General features: G+C 45.2%; 1 protein-coding gene across 2 annotated transcripts in view; it reads left to right on the plus strand.

Annotated features, from left to right (window-relative positions):
- Positions 1–17529, plus strand: part of NUP85 (nucleoporin 85) — a 34521-nt gene extending 16992 nt beyond the window's left edge. For both annotated transcript variants that reach the window (XM_055315844.1, XM_055315852.1), the window contains 12 exons: positions 942–1076; positions 1174–1296; positions 1695–1826; positions 2180–2286; positions 13605–13688; positions 13789–13854; positions 14046–14197; positions 14958–15075; positions 15181–15281; positions 16305–16456; positions 16867–16968; positions 17327–17529. In XM_055315844.1, the coding sequence (XP_055171819.1) occupies positions 942–1076; positions 1174–1296; positions 1695–1826; positions 2180–2286; positions 13605–13688; positions 13789–13854; positions 14046–14197; positions 14958–15075; positions 15181–15281; positions 16305–16456; positions 16867–16968; positions 17327–17425 (1371 nt within the window). In that variant the 3' untranslated portion in view covers positions 17426–17529. The remainder of the gene's footprint in view (positions 1–941; positions 1077–1173; positions 1297–1694; positions 1827–2179; positions 2287–13604; positions 13689–13788; positions 13855–14045; positions 14198–14957; positions 15076–15180; positions 15282–16304; positions 16457–16866; positions 16969–17326) is intronic.
- The last annotated feature ends 4 nt before the right edge of the window (positions 17530–17533 follow it).

Here is a 17533-nt window from a genome sequence, read left to right on the forward strand (position 1 = left end):
GAAACACTGTGTAGCACTTAGCACTATGCTTGGAGGCTCAACAAAAAGCACAAAAATACAAAAAAAAAAAGATACTAGATAGATCCTTTTTTTTTTTTTTTAAGATTTTATTTATTCATGAAAGAGAGAGAGGCAGAGACACAGGCAGAGGGAGAAGCAGGACCCATGCAGGGAGCCTGATGTGGGTCTCGATCTTGGGACCCCAGGATCACACCCTGGGTCGAAGGCAGGCACTAAATCGCTGAGCCACCCAGGGATCCCCTAGATAGATCCTGAAAAAGACACTTGTTTAGTTTGAGAGTTGATACAGGAAGGTAGAGTGCCACCTGGTTCAACTTCAGCTGGGAATGTGCAGTGACTCAAATTTTTTGCCACTCTGTGCATCTCCAAAAGTAATGGTGAAAGTACCTCACATATACTGATTTTTGGGGTTACAAATAAATGTTAACAAATAGGCAAATTCACAAATATGAAATCTCTGAATAAAGAGGATTGACTATATTGATTGACTATATTGTATGCGTGTGTACATATTTTTTATTTGAACTAAAACTTTTATGAACCAATCTTTATTTCATGTACTATGCCGTTTTCTGTTTCATTCATTCATTTATTAAGTAAATTCTGCATCCAGTGTGGGGCTTGAACTCATGATCCCAAGATTAAGAGTTGCATGCTCTACTCGACTGATCTAGCCAGGTGTCCGCATTTCATTTATTTTTAAAAATTTGGTTGCAATCTGTTGCAACCCAATCAGATTGGGTTATAACATGCAGTTTGAAAAGCATGGTCTAGTTTAAAACCATTAGACTGGATGAGCTAGACTACTGCTGGAGAGAAGAAACTATCATATGTCCACAAGCCTGGGAAACCAAAGTGTGGATTGAGGAGACTGGCTTCTGGCCTCCATGCAATATTCATGTTTTTGTGTGTCCTCCCAGGTGACCATCTTGGTGCTACAGGGCCGGCTGGATGAGGCTCGGCAGATGCTCTCCAAGGAAGCTGATGCCAACCCCTCCTCTGCAGGCATGTGCCGAATCCTGGGGGACCTGATGAGGACAATGCCCGTTCTCAGTGTATGTGGGAGCAGCCCTGCTTTGCTGGGTCACATGAGAGGGATTAAGCACAGGGGGTTACTGTAGTGACAGCATCTCACTGTGTCTCTCCCCTTAGCCTGGTAACACCCAGACACTGACGGAGCTGGAGCTGAAGTGGCAGCATTGGCATGAGGAATGTGAGCGTCACCTCCAGGACAGCACATTTGCGGCCAGCCCTCACCTGGAGTCTCTCTGCAAGGTCAGTGGGAAGGAAGTCCACGTTGGGGTCCAGGTTGGAACTGTGACATCCAACACAACAACAGCAGGAACACAGTCCTCTTTGGACAGGCTGTCCATCAGCTCTGCCAGGAAGGAGAGAGCTTTCAGCCCAGGTGTTCTTATTGAGATCAGGGGGGGTGTTTCTGGTTTCTTTTAATTTTATTTAGTTGAGAGAGAGAGAGATAATGAGCCAGAGAGAGGGAGAAGCAGGCTCCTTGCTGAGCAGAGAGCCCAATGTAGGGGTCAATCCCAGGACCCCAGGATCATGACCTGAGCCAAAGACAGGCACTTAACCAACTGAGCCACCTAGTGTCCAAGGTCAAGAGAGTTAACAGAGAAGTTGGCTCTGGAACTGAGAGAAGATGTCTCTTTCCTTAGATCTTGCTAGGAGATGAAGCTGCCTTGTTGGAGCAGAAGGAGCTTCTGAATAACTGGTATCATTTCCTAGTGACCCGGCTCCTGTATTCTCATCCCACAGTAAAACCCATTGACCTGCACCTTTATGCCCAGGTGAGCCTGAACTCCAAGGGATGGTGGTGGGTAATAGGAATCCTGGGGGCTAGGTCATTTTCAGCGTGCGACCTCTTTTGAGTTGAACCTCCCTGAAGAACAGGAACGGTCTTTCCTTTGCTCCCCCCATCTTTTATTTTTATAGTAACCTCTACCCCCAACATGGGGCTCAGACTCATGACCCTAGAGATCAAGAGTTGCACATTCTTCCAACTGAGCCAGCCAGGTGCCCCATTTTTGAAGGACCCCATTGCCCTTCTCCAGGGTTCCCTACACAGCAGCCCTGCCTGCCCCCTTGAGTCTCTCTTTCCATCTGGGAATTGAGTTCCAGTTCTGTCACCACCTTTCCACAGTCCAGCCTTGACCTGTTTCTGGGAGGTGAGAGCAGCCCAGAACCCCTGGACAACATCTTATTGGCCGCCTTTGAGTTTGACATCCACCAAGTGATCAAGGAGTGCAGGTAGGACCTGCTATGCCACCACCCTTGGCTGTCTTTAGGGGTACAGTTTGGGACACTAAGTATACTCGGCGTTCTGCAACATCACCGTCATCCTTTCTTAGAATGTCTCATTCCTTCTTACTGGTGTCTTAACTTTCTTTCCACTGACCTGCTTCACTCCTGAGCCACATGCAGGTAGATAATGGCTGCTCTCTGGACAAGCTTGGGGACCTTCCTGGGGTTTATAATAGTTTTCGTTTCAGGGTTGTTTACTTGAACAACATTGCAGTAGGTTACTTTGATATTTAAAACCAAGAAAAACCCAGCAAGCCTATTTCTTGGAACCTGATGGGTATTCAAACCATCTTAAGAGAGAGCGCTTCTCAATAGTCTCCCTTTCAGGTCTCCCTTTCTGGTGACCTGTGGGCTGTCACACTCTAGCTGAGTCTGTTTAGCGCAGGGGTTCCACACCACCCCTCTCCTCAAGCAGGTAGGTATCTTATCAGTGCATTGGACCTTTAGCAAGGTGGGAATGGGAGTGTCAGACAGAATGAATCGAAGGTACAAGGTGTCAGAAATTTCCATGTATAGTAAGTGAGACAGTTTGGCATCCCTTCTTATGCAGCCTGGTCAAGTGGCTACTGCCTTGAAGACTCCCAGAAGGGAGACCTTTGGGAACTACAGCAGACGACCTTGCTCAGTATTGAATTCATTGACCTCAACTGGATCTTACTCAGCAGATCTGGGCAGTGGGGAAGGGGTCCCTTCCTGCGATGCTCCTCTTGTTTGAGCCAGAAAAAAGCCAAGATTTCCAGAAAATAGAGCTAGATTTGGAGAAAGAAAACTGGGTTTTGTATTCATATTCTTTTCACAGACATGTAGCTGGAGCTGAAAGATGACTTCCAGAATCCGGCTGATTGCAGGGTGGGGAGGGGGGTGCATCTGCACAGAGCAGTTAGGGAGAATAACTTACAAAGGTGCACACACATGTCATTATTTGGCTTTGTCATTGTCTCTGCCTATTATTCAAAGTAATGGGAATTCCTAAATATACTTAGTCTGTTACAGCAGTGGGTTATTTCTACCAGGACTTCCTTCCTAAGCCACATTTGAATTTTTGGGAACAAATCAGATTTGAGCAGAACCGGAAGGAAGGACAATGAAAAGAGAAAGCACCCTGTTCTCTGCAGTGACAGTAGAAGAAAGAGAGGGTGCCAGTGAAGAGGCGGGGCTTTGATGAATGCCACAGAAAATGGCATCACCCTCCTGCCAGTCACACATAAGGAAGGATCAGTCTCTCGGCCCCTTAGTCTGGGCCTGTGTCTAGCCTGGTGAGCAGGAAGGGGTCTAAAGTATTTCTGTTTCCAGTAAATTTTGGAGCTTGGGTTTTTCTGATCAGTAAGGTACTTCCTACTCTATTCTGAAAGAGGTATCATACTGTAAGTCCTAGGATCTTATCTCAAGAATTAGAGGACAGGCTGAAGTATCTTCAGATTACCAGAATTTTAGAAATGTGCTGTCCTGGATGGGGAAGGATTGGGTTTGGGGTCCTGTGAGCACTTGAGTTTTCTTGAGTTATAATAGACCCAAAGTTCCTGGAAAAACAGGGAAAGTCTGGGGTTGGGCCAGTGGGCTGGTGATGTAGGGAAGTCTTACTGATTTATTTGGGTGTGATGTCAACTGTGTTCATGACTAGCCTGTAAAGGGGAATGAGGGGAATCTTTTTTTTTTTTTTTTTTTTTTTTTTTTTTTAAGATTTGACTTATTCATGAAAGACACACAAAGAGAGGCAGAGACATAGGCAGAGGGAGAAGCAGGCTCCCCATGGGGAGCTGGATTCGGGATTTGATCCCAGGATTCTGGGTCCTGAGTTGAAGGCAGATGCTTAACCACTGAGCCACCCAGGTGTCCCCAGGGGAATCCTTTTAAAGAGGCCAGAAGGGAGATTTCTAAATGGGTACCTGATGATCCCCATGTTAACTCTGCCAGACCTCTGGGGCAGGAAGGGGAATGAAGGGTTCTGAAGTAGAGCATAGGCCTACTTCATTAGCCTCTTCTGTAGGGCCACATGTTTGCCTATTATCCCCACAGCTGAAAGGAGAAGTCTGGAATCTGAGTGTTCATTTCTCCCCCTGCTTTATAGTGTCCTCTAAAAGCCAGTTCTTTGCTATCTGGCAACAGGAAATAGGGAGCTGGCATAGAATTCACCAGGAGCTGGGCAAGATGTCAGCTTTCTGGTGCCCTTAAAGTTCTCCCAAATATTGAACGAGAAGGAAACCAGTCTTCTTCAAAAACTAAGAAGTCCAGTTTAATGTTTGTCTAATCTAGAATCTTCTTGCTGGACCTTTGGCCAGGCTCATAATATTGGCTGCGTGTAGACAGACCCTCACGCACCATTTGCAGAAGAAGGTCCACAACTGCCTGAGCTCAGGTAGGCAGTGGTTGCTGCAGAGCCACCAAAACGAGAGGCGTTGAGGCAAGGGGACAGCAGTGGCTCCAGTACAGGGCAGACAGTCCACGGGAAAACTAGTATCCTTTGGGTAGGACCTTATCCTGGCTGTCTCCCCCCAGCTCCAGAGTTCTTTTTTAGCAGAGGCCACCCCAGAGCTGTTAATTAAGCCTTCCTCAAACATCTTTGAATGAGGAGGCTGTTTTCCTGGCCTGTACGGAGGAGATAAGGCCAGGAGATTGCTTTTTGGGATTCTCTGTTAAACGTGTATAAAGCTCCCAGATCTGTTGTTGAGACTTATTTAGCTCTACAGGGAGGATGTGGCAACCTTGTTAAGCACTCTGTCCAGTCTTGGTCACTCAAACTGTGTCATTAGCGCTCTGCCTTCAGTGGTCACTGTCTTGCAGCCTTGGAAGCTGCTGTATCCCCTTGGAAAGATGCTGGAGGGCTGCCAGACTGAGGCATGCTGTGGCCCACTGGCTGGCTGTCTCACCAGAACCATGAGCATCAGTCTGGGTAACAGCAGCTGTTCACAAGGGCTGAGCTGTCATTTCCCCATACCCATTCTTTATACCCCACACCATGCCAAGCTTTGAGATTATAGCAGTTTTCCTTGTATTCTTGAATTTATAACCTAGGCTAGATGTGTGGAACCCCTTAAGAGAGGACTTTATATCAGATTGGAAGGTGAGGAAAGAATTCTTGAAGGAGGCTTCACTTAAGTTGAGTCCTAGAAAGCTCAGCAAAGAACAGAAAAGGTCATTTTAGGCAGAAGGAAAAGCATGGGAAAAGACCCAGGCAGGAAAGAAAGCCTGTAAACTGCTGAAGGAACTGCACACATCTGCACACATCTCTTAGAACCAAAGACTAAGTAAGGGGTTGAAGTGACAAAAATCAGAAAGGAGTCAGATTATCAAGAACCAAATAGATACACTGTACTCAGTAGTTTTGATTAAATCCAAATGGGGAACCCCTGAGGATTTTGAGTAGGTTAATGCTGTGAAATTTGTATTTGAGAAGGAGCAATCTGAAGAGTATGGAGAGCAGCAGGGCGGTAGCTGGGAGACTAGTCCTAAGACTAATAAAAATCACCCATGTAGAAAATGGTTAATAATTACAGTAATGGTGGGCAGCCCGGGTGGCTCAGCGGTTTAGCGCCTGCCTTCAGACCAGGGCATGATTCTGGAGACCCCGGATCAAGTCCCATGTCAGGCTCCCTGCATGGAGCCTGCCTCTCCCTGTGTCTCTGTGTCTCTCTCTCATGAATGAATGAATGAATAAATGAATGAATGAATGAATAAATAAATAAATAAATAAATAAATAAATAAATAAAATTTAAAAATAATAATTACAGTAATGGTGATACTAGTTAACATTTATTAGACTAAGAACTTTTACGGATTATCTCAGTGTATCTTGGAACAGACTTTTGAGGTAGGTGCTGTTTTTTCATGCCTATTTTACAAATGAGAGCAGTGATTGCTGGTAAAGTCACATTGTTAGTTCTCAAAGGCACTGTGGTTATTTGGATCCAAAGTTATTTGCTAAAGTCCATACTGTTTGCTGAGCTCTTAAGCATTAATAGGCTATCAAGAAGTCCTATATTAGCTCAACTTCAAAATTATCTCCCAGCCAGCTTCTTCTCATTCCCTCCTCAGCTGCCACCCTAGCCCAGCCACCATTATTAATAGCCCAGACTATTATTGCAAGTAACCCATGATTGGCTTTGTCACTAACCATATCTCTACATTGTTTGCACAGAACTGTTTGAGCATTCTTTTTAGTCTTTTTTTTTTCCAAGGTTTTCGTTTTTTGTTTTTTTTCTTAAGATTTCATTTATTTATTCATGAAGACACAGAGGAGGGGAGAGAGAGAGAGAGAGAGGCAGAGACACAGGCAGAGGGGAGAAGCAGACTCCATGAAGGGAGCCTGATGTGGGACTCAATCCCGGGTCTCCAGGATCACGCTCTGGGCTGCAGGCGGTGCTAAACTGCTGCACCATGGGGCTGCCCTCAAGGTTTTGTTTAAGAGAGATAAGTTGGGGAGCAGGGGGAGAGGGACAAGCAGACTGCGCTGAGCATGGAGCCCAATCATGTGTTTAATCCCATGACCCTGAAATCAGGATCTCAGCTAAAATCTAGAGTCAGATGCTCCACTGAATGAGACACCTAGGCACTCCTTGTTTTCTTTAGATTTTCTTTATTCATAAGAGAATCCCAGAGAGAGGCAGAGACATAGGCAGAGGGAGAAGCAGTCTCCCTGTGGGGAACCCGATGTGGGACTCAATCCCGGGATCCTGGAATCATGACCCGAGCCAAAGGCAGACACTTATACTGAGCCACCAGGCATCCCACGTTTTTGGTTTAAGTTTTTATTTAAATTCCAGTTAGTTGGGTAGCCCCAGTGGCGCAGCAGTTTAGCGCTGTCTGCAGCCTTGGGGTGTGATCCTGGAGACCCTGGATCGGGTCCCATGTCAGGCTTCCTGTATGGAGTCCGCTTCTCCCTCTGCCTGTGTCTCTGCCCCTCTTTCTCTCTGTCTCTATGAATAAATAAAATCTTTAAAAAAATAAAATAAATTCCAGTTAGTTAACATACAATGTAATATTAGTTTCAGGTGTGCAGTATAGTGATTAAACACTTCCATACATCACCCATTGCTCATCACAAGTGCCTTTTTTTTTTTTTTTTTTTTTTTTTAGGGATTTTATTTATTTATTCATGAGAGACACGGAGAGAGAGCGCAAGAGAGGCAGAGACACAGGCAGAGGGAGAAGCAGGCTCCATGCAAGGGAATCTGATATGGGACTCGATCTCTGGTCTTCAGGATCAGGTCCTTGGGCTGAAGGCAGCGCTAAACCACTGAGCCACCTGGGCTGCCCAACAATGCCCTCCTTAATCCTCATCACTTAAGGACAGCTCGGTGGCTCAGTGTTTGAGCGTTTGCCTTTGGCTCAGGTCATGATCCCAGAGTCCTGGGATCGAGCCTGCTTCTCTCTGCCGGTTCTCTACCTCCCTCTGTCTCTCAAGAATAAATAAAGTCTTAAAAAAGAAATCTTCATCACTTACTTCTCCCACCTCCCCATCCACCTCCTCTCTGGTAACTAGCAGCTTATTCACTATCATTAAGAGTCTCTTTCTTGGTTTGTCTCTTTCACTCCTTTTTTCACCCCCTTTGCTCATTTGTTTTATTTAAGATTTTATTTTGAAGTAATCTCTATACCCATTGTGGGGCCCCTCACTCAAAACTGAGATCAAGAGTCTCAAGCTCTACCAATTGAGCCAGCCAGGTGCCTTGGTTTGTTTTTTATTTTTTTATCTTTTATTATTTTTTTAAAGATTTTTAATTTATTCATTAGAGACACAGAAAAGAGGGAGGCAGAGACACAGGCAGAGGAAGAAGCAGGCTCCCCGCAAGGACCCTGATGCAGGACCTGTTCCCAGGACCCCTGGGATTACAACCTGAGCCAAAGGCAGATGCTCAACCGCTGAGCCACCCAGGCACCCGTTTTTTTTAAATTACACACGAGTAATAAATAAAATCTTTAAGCGGGGTGGGGGGGGGAAGCCTTGGTGGCACAGCGGTTTGGCGCTGCCTGCAGCCTGGGGTGTGATCCTGGAGACCTGGGATCGAGTCCTGCTTCGGGCTCCCTGGGTGGAGCCTGCTTCTCCCTCTGCCTGTGTCTCTGCCTCTCTGTCTCTGTCTGTGTCTATGAATAAATAAATAAAATATTTAAAAATAAATAAATAAATAAATAAATAAATAAATAAATAAATAAATAAATTACACATGAGTGAAATCAAATGGTATTTCACTTTCTCTGGTTGATTTATTTCACTTAGCACAGTACTGTTTAGCTCCATCCTTGTTACAAATGGAAAGATTTCATTCTTTTTTGTGGCTCTTATTCCATTGTATATATGTACCACATCTTTATCCATTCATCAGTCGATGGACATTTGGGCACTTGCCATCTTTTGGCTATTGTAGATAATTCTGCAATAAACATTGGAGTACACGTACCCCTTTGAATTAGTATTTTTGTATCTTTTGGGTAAATACCTAGTAGTGCAATTGCTGGGTCATGGAATAGTTGTATTTTTAACTTTTTTAAAAAGTAAGCTCTAGGGATCCCTGGGTGGCGCAGCGATTTGGCGCCTGCCTTTGGCCCAGGGCGCGATCCTGGAGACCCGGGATCGAATCCCACGTCGGGCTCCCGGTGCATGGAGCCTGCTTCTCCCTCTGCCTATGTCTCTGCCTCTCTCTCTCTCTCTCTCTCTGTGACTATCATAAATAAAAAAAAAAAAAAGTAAGCTCTATACCCATGTGTGGCTTGAACTTGTGACCCCAAGATCAAGAGTCACACAGTCTACTGACGGAGCCAGACACCCCCTCTACCTTTAAGGTTTTTTTTTAAGATTTTATTTATTCATGAGAGACAGAGAGCGAGACAGAGGGAGAAGCAGGCTCCATGCAAGGAGCCAGATGTGGGACTTGATCCCAGGATTACGCCCTGAGCTGAAAGCAGACGCTTAACTGCTGAGCCACTCAGGCATCCATACTTTTAAGTTTTTGAGAAACATCCATACTGTTTTCCACCAGTTTGTATTTCCACCAACTGCGCACAGGGCTCCCCTTTCTCTACATCCTTGCCAACTGATCTATTGTTTCTTGTGTTGATTTTAGCCATTGTGACAGGTGTGAGCTGATACTTCATTGTGGTTTTGATTTGCCAGTCTTCTCAGTGTTAAACCAGGTTTTCCTGCTTTCTGACCCAGTGGCTTCCCATCACAAGGTCCTAAGTGAGCTGGCCTCTGCTTACCTCGAAGTTTGAATCACATGGGCTTCATTTTGAAGTAAAAACAAGACTTTCTACTCCAGAGCCTTTACACTGACTATTGCCCCTATTTCAGGAAGGCTCCTTTTCCTTGTTTTCCTGTGGCAGGCTCCCTGCCTCCTCCAGCCCTCTGTTTAAATAACTATTCTTCTCGATTCATTTTCTATATGTAGCTTATTCTAGAGGGGTGGACTGTGCATGTAGTTGTGTATGTGGGGAGATATCTTGTATTTATATTTTGTAGGTTTATTCACCTTATTTAATATTCTACCTTAGGACCAGCCTTCTTTTTTTTTTTTTTTTTTTTAGTTTTTATTAATTTAGAGAAAGAATGCGAGTGCGTTAGAGCAGAAGTAAGGGAGGAAGAAGAAGAATCTCAAGCAGACTCCTTGCTGAGCTTGGAGCCTGATAGGGGCTTGATCCCACAACCCTGAGATATGACTTGAGCCCAAATCAGGAGTGGGATGCTTAACTGAGCCACCCAGGTATTCCATGGGACCAGCTACTCTTGATTTCAGCTGTTACTTTTGAATTTTTCATAACTTCAGTTTCTAAAGATAGCTTCAGTGTCTCTTTTTTTTTTCTTTTTTTTTTTTTAATTTTTATTTATTTATGATAGTCACAGAGAGAGAAAGAGAGAGAGGCAGAGACATAGGCAGAGGGAGAAGCAGGCTCCATGCACCGGGAGCCCGATGTGGGATTCGATCCCGGGTCTCCAGGATCGCGCCCCGGGCCAAAGGCAGGCGCCAAACCGCTGCGCCGCCTAGGGATCCCCAGCTTCAGTGTCTCAAAGCACTGTACTGACCATCATAATTCCTCCACTTTGGCATTCAAGCTAAAGTTAAAAGAATAACTAGCCAGTCACTTAGTAGCAGGACTGGATTTGAACCAATTTGCAGTGTGGATAAAGCATATCCATGGTGGTCAGGAAGCAGTTTAGTAGGGATTAGTTATGTGTTAACCTCAATTTCAGATTTGCTGATTTTTATATTTATAGAGCACTAGTCAAAGGAATCTTTTTTAAGATTTTATTTATTTATTCATGAGAGACACAGAGATTGAGAGAGAGAGAGGCAGAGACACAGGCAAAGGGAGAAGCAGCTCCATGCAGGGAGCCCGATGCGGGACTTGATCCCAGGACTCCAGGATCACGCCCTGGGCCGAAGGCAGGCGCGCTAAACTGCTGAGCCACCCAAGATCCCCATGGAATCTTTTTTTTTTTTTTTTTTTTTTAAGAATTTATCTGAGAGAACATGTGAAGGGGAGCACAAGTTGGGGGAATTTTATTTATTTGAGAGAGAGCCAGCAGCAGAGAGCATGAGTAAAGAGGAGAAGGGGAAGCAGACACCTCACTGAGTACGGAACTACATGTGGGGCTGGATCCCAGGACCCCGGGATCATGACCTGAGCCAAAGGAAGATGCTTAACCGACTGAGCCACCCAGGTGCCCCTTGGTTACTTTTTTAAAGATTTATTTTAGAGAACAAGAGAGGACTGTGTGTGCATTTTGAGGGGGTGCACAAGGGGGGAGAGGGAAAGAATCTAAAGCAGACTCCCCACAGAGCATGGAGCCTGATGCAGGGCTCAGTCCATGAGATCATGATGAGCTAAAATCATGACTGGGATGCTTAACTGGGGCACCCAGGTGCCCCAGTGTTTGTCTTTTACTCTTAGGAAAGTGGAGTTTTAATGATTGCTTTCTATAACAAAATCAAATGTAAGTAAAGTGGAAGCAGACTATCAAGGTAGATAGTTTCAAGGTATAATCATGCATTAAGGTAAAAACTTCTGCTTTCATGATCTAAAAAGAATAGAAATTGGTTTACACTGAATTACTGGACAAATGTTCAAAACTTACGCCTTGTTCTTAGGGCTATGGATCCTCAAATATTCCATCTGTTCCAGGATTCCACCATTAGGGAATGCTCTTGTTTCTTGGTTTCAACTCAGGTCATGATTTCAGGGTCATGGGATCAAGCCCTGCATTGGGCTCTGTGCTGAGTGAGGAGTCTGCTTGAGATTCTGTCCCTCTCCACCTTCACGTGCACTTGCACCCTAAAATAAAATCTTTAAAAAAAAAGTATATTTTCCAATATTCTTTTTTTTTTTTAAAGACTTTATTTATTCATGAGAGAGACAGAGAGAACGAGAGAGGCAGACACAGGCAAAGGGAGAAGCAGGCTCCATGCAGGGAGCCCGAATGGGACTCAATCCTGGGTCTTCAAGATTACACCCTGGGCCAAAGGCAGACGCTAAACCGCAGAGCCACTCAGGGATCCCGTTTTTGGCAATTTTCAAAAACACCTTTTCTTGTATTTTTTTATATTTCCATAATCATCCTTCAATACTAAGAGTTCTATAAATTATGTGCTACACAAAGTCCTGTCATGCTCAAGTTTTCAAAGAGTACTTCCTTGATCCAAGTTCTCCTTTAGCTATGGCTTTCCTAATTTTGTAATTCTGTGTTCCTTTCTGACCTTGTTCTTTTTAGATAGGAGTCCCAATAAATAAGATCTTCTGCTTGGTGAGGAGCCTGCTGCTTCTCCCTCTCCTCCTCACTCATGCTCTCTACTACTCTCTCTCTCTCAAATAAAAACTTAAAAAAAAAAAAAACAGTCAAGCATTATATACAAAGAGAAAGGCCTATGCCAAGTAACAAATGAGTAATATAACCAGAAATGATGTATGTACATACAGTAAGTGCATTGGAATACTCTAGACAGCATGATGCAGGGTGTTTTCAAACAACTGATGATGTAAAACAGTGATTTCCAAGGCATTTACTTAATCAGACCTTTAGAGGGCCCTAGAAACCTTCACTTTTAACAAGGGCCCCAGGAACTTCTAGGTTTTGATTAAAAGTGTGGTTTGGGGGCGGACTTCACCTTCATTGTGGCCAGAGTACATATACGATAAAATTATAAATCTTGTAATTGAACAAAATTTCTTTATACAAAGTACTAATAGAAACCTAAACAAAAGATGGTTTTTAAAAGTATCATGTATAGGGATCCCTGGGTGGTGCAGCGGTTTGGCGCCTGCCTTTGGCCCAGGGCGCAATCCTGGAGACCCGGGATCGAGTCCCACGTCAGGCTCCCGGTGCATGGAGCCTGCTTCTCCCTCTGCCTATGTCTCTGCCTCTCTCTCTCTCTCTGTGACTATCATAAATAAATAAAAATTTTAAAAAAATAATGCTTCTCATTGTACAGCTTTTGATTAATATACTTTATGAATATGACTATATATATATATACACAATACTTTTATTTTTATTTTAAAAAAAATTTTTTTAAATTTTTCGGGCACCGGGAGCCCGACGTGGGACTCGATCCCAGGTCTCCAGGATCGCGCCCTGGGCCAAAGGCAGGCGCCAAACCGCTGCGCCACCCAGGGATCCCATGAGAAGCATTAATAGTGAAGCCAGCTGCAAATATATTCCTTTGAAGTCCATGTTTCCTCAAGCATCAAAAACTACCAGTCTCTTAGTCTTTTGTTTTCTGTATTTTTGATGTGTTAGTTTCAGGTTTACAACATTTGACAATTCTGTACATCACAAAATGTTCACCACCAGAAGTGCAGTTACCATGCGTTACCACATAAAGTTAGCATAGCTATACTTTTCATTTGCATAAATCACTCATAACTGGAAGTTTGTACCTTTTCACGTAGTTCTCCGGTCCCCTACCTCCCTCTGTCTGATAACCACCAGTTTGTTCTCTGTGTTTATTAAGTCTGTTTCTTTTCTTTTTTTTTTTTTTTTTACACATTATTTTGTAGCCACATTCTCTGCATGTGATTGGATCCCTGAATTTTATTTTCACTGTGACATTTTCCAGAGATCTAGATTGTTGGCTACCACTTTGAGGGCTTACCATCCTTCTGAGTATCCACTGTCCATCCCCACATAGCACAGAGAAACTTTTCGCTGTGTGCTTCCAGACATATTTTCACTTGTCATTGTCCCTCCCATCCTTTTATGCAAAGGATATGCAGGCTCACATGGGCCATATAGTCACCCTGACTCTCCTTCTTGCCCTGGTGTTTGAATCTGTAGCATTGCTCTGAGCAACTGGTGGTTTGTGGCCCATCTGACAGACCTGCTGGATCACTGCAAGCTCCTCCAGTCGCACAACCTGTAGTAAGTGTGTGGCAGCCATGCCTGCCCTTGGGTTGGGCTGTGGGAGGGCCCTGAATGGAGCAGGCCAGGGATTTGGGTCTCCTGTTATGTTTTCTTTCAGCTTTGGATCTAACATGAGAGAGTTCCTCCTGCTGGAATACGCCTCAGGACTGTTTGCTCATCACAGGTAGGAAAGCCCCAAGGATATGAGGTGCTTTTCAGCATGGATGTACCACTGGGTCTTGGATTGTGTTCTCCCCTGTCTGGTTCCCTGAAGGCAACGGGTCCAGGGGAGGAGCCATCTTGGTGCCAGTCCCCAAGCTCCAGGGCAGCACATGGGCTCATCAGTCGCTCCTGTCTGTCTTTGGATGTTTGCAGCCTGTGGCAGCTGGGAGTGGACTACTTTGACTACTGCCCTGAGTTGGGCCGAGTTTCCTTGGAGCTGCACATTGAGCGGATCCCCCTGAGCACTGAGCAGAAAGCTCTCAAAGTACTGCGGATTTGTGAGCAGCGGCAGATGACTGAGCAAGGTGAGCCCACCCTCCTCCTGCATGCTTGCTGCTTATGCTGCTCTGGCCAGACTGGAGAAAGGCTGGGCAGTGGGTGCCAAGAGATAAGCCAAAACAGGAAAATTATTGAGGAAGGACAAATGGCTAGGGAGGTGTCAGGACTTAGAAGCAGTGGAGCACACGGCCTTTTAAAAAGATCCTGACCCACTTCCTCTCTCCTGCTTACTCTAAGAAGGTCAGGACTGAGATCAGCTTGGAATTTACTTCTCCCAGATGGGTTGCTGTTGCTAGCTAAGACTGTCTCAGTGGGGAAGCAGGATCAGTCGCAGCTCAGGAAGAGCACAAAAAGAAAGCTGTTCTATTTCGCCCTCTCCTTTCACTGTTGAGGGATAAAAACCCAAGTTCTTTCTAGAGGCATCTGTTTGTTTATGACCATCTCTGAAAACGTATGGATGGCATTCAAAACCCAAAGGATGTTTGTGGCACCTGGACAGATGCCCTACTAGCTGACCTGTGGGGAGCAATAAAAATCTTTTTGTACCCCTAAAATCAAACCCACTCACAAGGCCATTCCTGCCAGGATGGGTCATAGTGTTAATAGAGCCAGGAGGCAATTTATAAGCCCCAGAGTCCCCAGTGTTGGCAACAAGTTGTATTTGGAACCTGTGAAGAGGCTGCAGAAAGCTCAGAGGAGAGAGAAGCCTACTCCTATCTGGCAAGGTTCAAGAACGGCCTGATCTGCAGGGTGAAAAGTTCACCTTCTTTCTTTTTCCTTACAAAGTCCGCAGCATTTGTAAGATCTTAGCCATGAAAGCTGTCCGCAACAATCGCCTGGGCTCTGCCCTATCTTGGAGCATCCGAGCCAAAGATGCTGCCTTTGCCACGCTGGTGTCAGACAGGTGGGCTCAACCTCACCTTGGCTTTCTGGGGACTGTCTGGGAAGTCGGGAGGCTGAGGAAGGTGGCCTGGGACCGCCACTCAGACCTCTGGGCCGGGCCTGGCAGGTTCCTCAAGGATTACTGTGAGCGAGGCTGCTTTTCTGATCTGGATCTCATTGACAACCTGGGGCCAGCCATGATGCTCAGTGATCGACTGACCTTCTTGGGTGAGTCTCTGGGCTCTGTCCCTCGGACCTTCAGCACAGTGATGGGTTGTGAAGATGGGAGGGACTTATTTAGGCTTTTCCAGTGTTTCCTTCCTGTTGAGCCCAAATTCCTTGAACTATGTATGCCAGACTGTACAAAGCATATTTTCTGGAAACATTTCCTAGTAGTGTCAAACTTGAGAAAAAGGTACAAGAGTAGTATAAGAAGTAAGGAGCTCCCATGTACGCTTTCTCGAAATTCACCATTTTTATTTTGCCTCATTTATTATTCTCTCAGGTTTTGGGGAGTAATCTGAAAGTTGGAGAGTTCCCCTTTCTTCATAAATACTTGAGCACGTGTTTCCTAAGAGAAGCACATCCTCCTCTAGAACTAGCTATCCGAATGTACTGCTCTCATAAAATCTCTAGTCCATGTTCTGGTTATATCAGCTCTCCCAGCGATGGCTTTTGTCACGTCCACATTCACAAATTCAGTTTTCCTGTCTCTGTAGTGGTTCTGCATTTCTTAGTGCTTCTGCACTTCTTCACCTTGACTTTTTTTTTTTTTTTTAAGATTTTTATTTATTTATTCATGCAAGAGAGAGAGGCAGAGGGAGAAGCAGGCTCAATGCAGGGAGCCTGATGTGTGGGACTCGATCCCGGGACTCCAGGGTCACGCCCTGGGCCAAAGGCAGGCGCTAAACCGCTGAGCCATCCAGGGATCCCACCTTGACATTTTTGAAGAGTCTGTTTTGCTTTCTTATGCCCTTATTTTGGATTTATGTCAGGTTTCCTCATGATCAGATTGAGACCTACGGGTTCTTCAATCTGTTGCAATCCACATCTCTGGTTTGGTTTGGTGGTTACATTCTGGGAGGTTGGCTCTTTGGAGCTCCTTCAAAATATGTGTGTGTGTTTTCAATTCTGTTGGTACATGAGTTTGGAGACAGTTCTGGAAGAGTCTCCCTGCTTTGGAGCGGCTGGTCTGGGCTCTCTCATCTTGTTTAGGGCCAGAGGTGACTCAGTGCTCTGTTTTCTCAATAGGAAAGTACCGCGAGTTCCACCGATTTTATGGGGAGAAGCGTCTTGCTGATGCAGCTTCTCTTCTCCTGTCATTGATGACTTCCCAGATAGCCCCACGGTCTTTCTGGGTAATACTATTAATAGATGCCTTGCCCCTTTTGGAAGAGAAAGAGGTACAGTTTGAATTCAGAATGATTTTCTTCTCTGTGTTTTGTAGTCCTTGATCGTGCTTCATTCTGTAGCTGTTGTGGGTGCACATCCACACATCATCTCCCAAGTAGGGCCCTGCATGTATGTGTGCATTCCCCTGTAATGCCCACTCTGAAAATCTGGTATCTACCTAAGAAAAGCTACTTAATTTGAAATGAAGCAGCAGTCTACTGACAGTACTCCGCCCAGGGCCCTGACAGGAAGGGCTGGGAGTGAGCATAAGGGCTGTGTCCTCCCAGAGCTGCATATACAGAGCTCACTCCTCCCAAGGGTTTGCACAGAAGGCCATCTCTGAACCCAGGTGCATGCCCAGACCAGTGCAGCCCTTGCCTGGGGAGCAACTAAGTAAAGCAGCCACTCCTCTCTCTCCTAGGTGGTTTTTTCAGCAGAGCAAACATATGAGCTGATGAGATGTCTAGAGGACTTCGCCTCAAGAAGGCCAGTGTGGAGAGAGCCTGGTGTTCAGCGACTCCAGGTTATTTTAGCTTTTGGATTGTTGATTCCATAATGGTGATGAGAAAAGGCTCCTTCCATCTTAGACTTCCCTACTTTCCTCCAGAAACACTGGCTCCTTACAAACTTGTGCTTCTTGAGTTACCTTTTAACCTGTTATTGACACACCCAACTCTTTAGTAGAAAGTAGGGTGGTTCTAGTGTTCTGTTCTTTTCTTCTGGCGGTCACAGTGGCCTTTGCATGTGGTTTTGTCAACTTGCTGGTAGCTAGTACTAAATGCTAAATGCCCTTGGTCTGCCTTTGGGTCAGATAGAGCCTTGCAGAGCTTTAAAGAAGGAACACTTCTGCTGTACCTCACGCTGGCTCTCTTTGCTTTTAGGAGGACGTGGAGAACACAAAGTTGGAAATGCTGAGACTTGCTCTTGCACGAAATCTTGGCCGGGCCATTATAAAAGAAGGCTCACTGGAAGGATCCTGAGGTCAGCCAAGAGCTGCTTCAATGTGGCATTTTCATATGGCAATGTATATAGATTTCTGAAAGAATAAATTTTTCTTCCCCCAAATAGAAGGCAAATTCTTGGAGTCC

The sequence above is a fragment of the Nyctereutes procyonoides genome, unplaced genomic scaffold, assembly GCF_905146905.1.
Source record: "Nyctereutes procyonoides isolate TBG_1078 unplaced genomic scaffold, NYPRO_anot_genome, whole genome shotgun sequence".
In the NCBI taxonomy this organism is placed as follows: Eukaryota; Metazoa; Chordata; class Mammalia; order Carnivora; family Canidae; genus Nyctereutes; species Nyctereutes procyonoides.